Genomic DNA, 2011 nt, shown 5'->3' with positions numbered 1-2011 from the left:
AAAGTTCCTCCTGATAAATTAACCAATCTTCCTCAAATTAGTCATAAAAGTAGTAATCCCAAAATTTATAATACTGGCAATGATCCTAGTAGTTACCAAAGAAATATTGATGACTATAGGGAACCTGATTCTGAGGATGAGTATGATGGTGATACTCAATCCTTAGTGGATGGCATTGATCCAAGGGAGAAAATGGGTACTTCTTACCAAGTTCAAACTGGTCCTTTGTTGCATACCTCTGATGTGAATGAAATTAGAGATGTTGCAGGCAAACAAGGCCTTTCCCCAAGGGGTAGAAAATTATTGAAACAGAGTAAAACCAATATTTTAAGTAGACCTAATACTAGAGCCAGAAGTAGAGGATTTTGATGATCAAAATGCTTTGTTGGAATGCTAGAAGCATTAATACTTTTGGTGTTCTTGAAAGGTTGATTAATCTTAGGAAAATTCACAATTTGGCTATGATTGCTATTTTGGAACCTTTTTCTAACTCCACTCAACTAGACTTTTATAGAATGAAGATTGGGATGGATTATGGGCATAGTAATCCTAATAACAAAATATGGCTCTTTTGGTCAAATGAAGTAGTCTGTAAGATATTGGATAGTGATCAGCAACAGATTACATGTGAAGTAAATCATGATAACTGTAGTGAATCTTTTTTAATGACTTATGTTTATGCAAAATGTAGAGATCAGCTAAGAAAACCTCTTTGGGATAGTATGTTGAAATGGTCTGCAACAGTTCACCCTTGGTGTATCCTTGGAGATTTTAATGTTATAACTTCTGCTCAGGAGAAGCTGGGAGGCAGAGAATATAATATTAGGAAAAGTTTAGAATTTATCAACATTATAGATTCTTGTGGACTTATAGATATGGGGTATAATGGTCAACCTTATACATGGTGTAATCATAGGAATAATGGTGATATGATTTGGAAAAGACTAGATAGAGGAATGGTTAATGATAAATGGTTGGATATAATGCCCCATACCAATGTTACTCATCTTCCTAGTGTGGGATCTGATCACTCCCCCCTATTGTTGGACATGATTGATCATAAAGACACTGTGATTAAGTATTTTAAGTTTCTCAATTATTGGACTGAGAATGACACATTCCTACATACTGTTGAAAATTGTTGGAATAAGAAAGTTACTGGCAACCCCATGTGGATCTTGCATACAAAACTGAAAAGGTTAACTAAGACTTTAAGAGAGTGGTCTAAGAAGGAATATGGGGATGTTTTTGAAAAAGTAAAGTTTTATGAAGAGAGTGTTAAAACTGCAGAAGGAAATTATATTAGAGATAGTAGTAGGGATAATAGAGAACAGCTCTATGCTCTTAATGCTCAATACATTAAATACTTGAAGATAGAACATGCCATTCTTCAACAAAAAACTCATCTTCATTGGCTTAAAGAAGGTGATGCAAACTCCAAATACTTCCATGCTGTTATTAGAGGAAAGAGGAAGAAAATGGTAATTCACAAATTATTAAATGATAATGGTAGTTGTATTCAAGGGGATGAAGTTATTGCTAGAGAGGCCTGTAATTATTACCAAAATATTTTTACAGGAAAATCTGTTAAAATCAATGAAGATCAATTACAATGTATTCCTAAAATGGTCACTATGGAACAAAATCATGATCTGGAAAGAATGCCTAATATTGATGAATTGAGAAATATAGTTATGAATATGAACCCTCATTCTGCACCTTGACCTGATGGTATTGGAGGCAAGTTTTATCAAACTTGCTTTGATATTATAAAAGATGATCTTCTAGCTGCAGTACAGGCTTTTTTCAATGGCCATGACATGCCTAAATATATGACCCATGCCTGTCTAATTCTTCTTCCTAAAGTGGATAATCCTAACAAAATGAAAGAGTTTAGACCTATTAGTCTTAGTAATTTTACTAACAAAATCATTTCTAAGATTATGAGTACTAGACTAGCTCCTATTTTACCATTACTCATCTCTGAAAATCAGTCTGGTTTTGTCAAAGG

The 2011-nt window shown here is 33.7% G+C and overlaps 1 protein-coding gene across 1 annotated transcript; it reads left to right on the top strand.

Moving 5' to 3' along the window:
- Positions 1-515: 515 nt before the first annotated feature.
- Positions 516-1724, top strand: LOC138337571 (uncharacterized). The gene has a single exon (XM_069287497.1). The coding sequence runs from the start codon at positions 516-518 to the stop codon at positions 1722-1724; it is 1209 nt and encodes a 402-aa protein (XP_069143598.1).
- Positions 1725-2011: the final 287 nt, after the last annotated feature.

The sequence above is a fragment of the Solanum lycopersicum genome, chromosome 7, assembly GCF_036512215.1.
Source record: "Solanum lycopersicum chromosome 7, SLM_r2.1".
NCBI classification, from domain to species: domain Eukaryota; kingdom Viridiplantae; phylum Streptophyta; class Magnoliopsida; order Solanales; family Solanaceae; genus Solanum; species Solanum lycopersicum.
Note: the sequence above shows the minus strand (reverse complement) of the source record. Positions and strands in the feature narration are given on the sequence as shown.

Coding starts and splice junctions, on each gene's coding strand:
- LOC138337571 (XM_069287497.1), top strand. CDS start 516: ATGAAGATTGGGATGGATTATGGGCATAGTAATCCTAATAACAAAATA.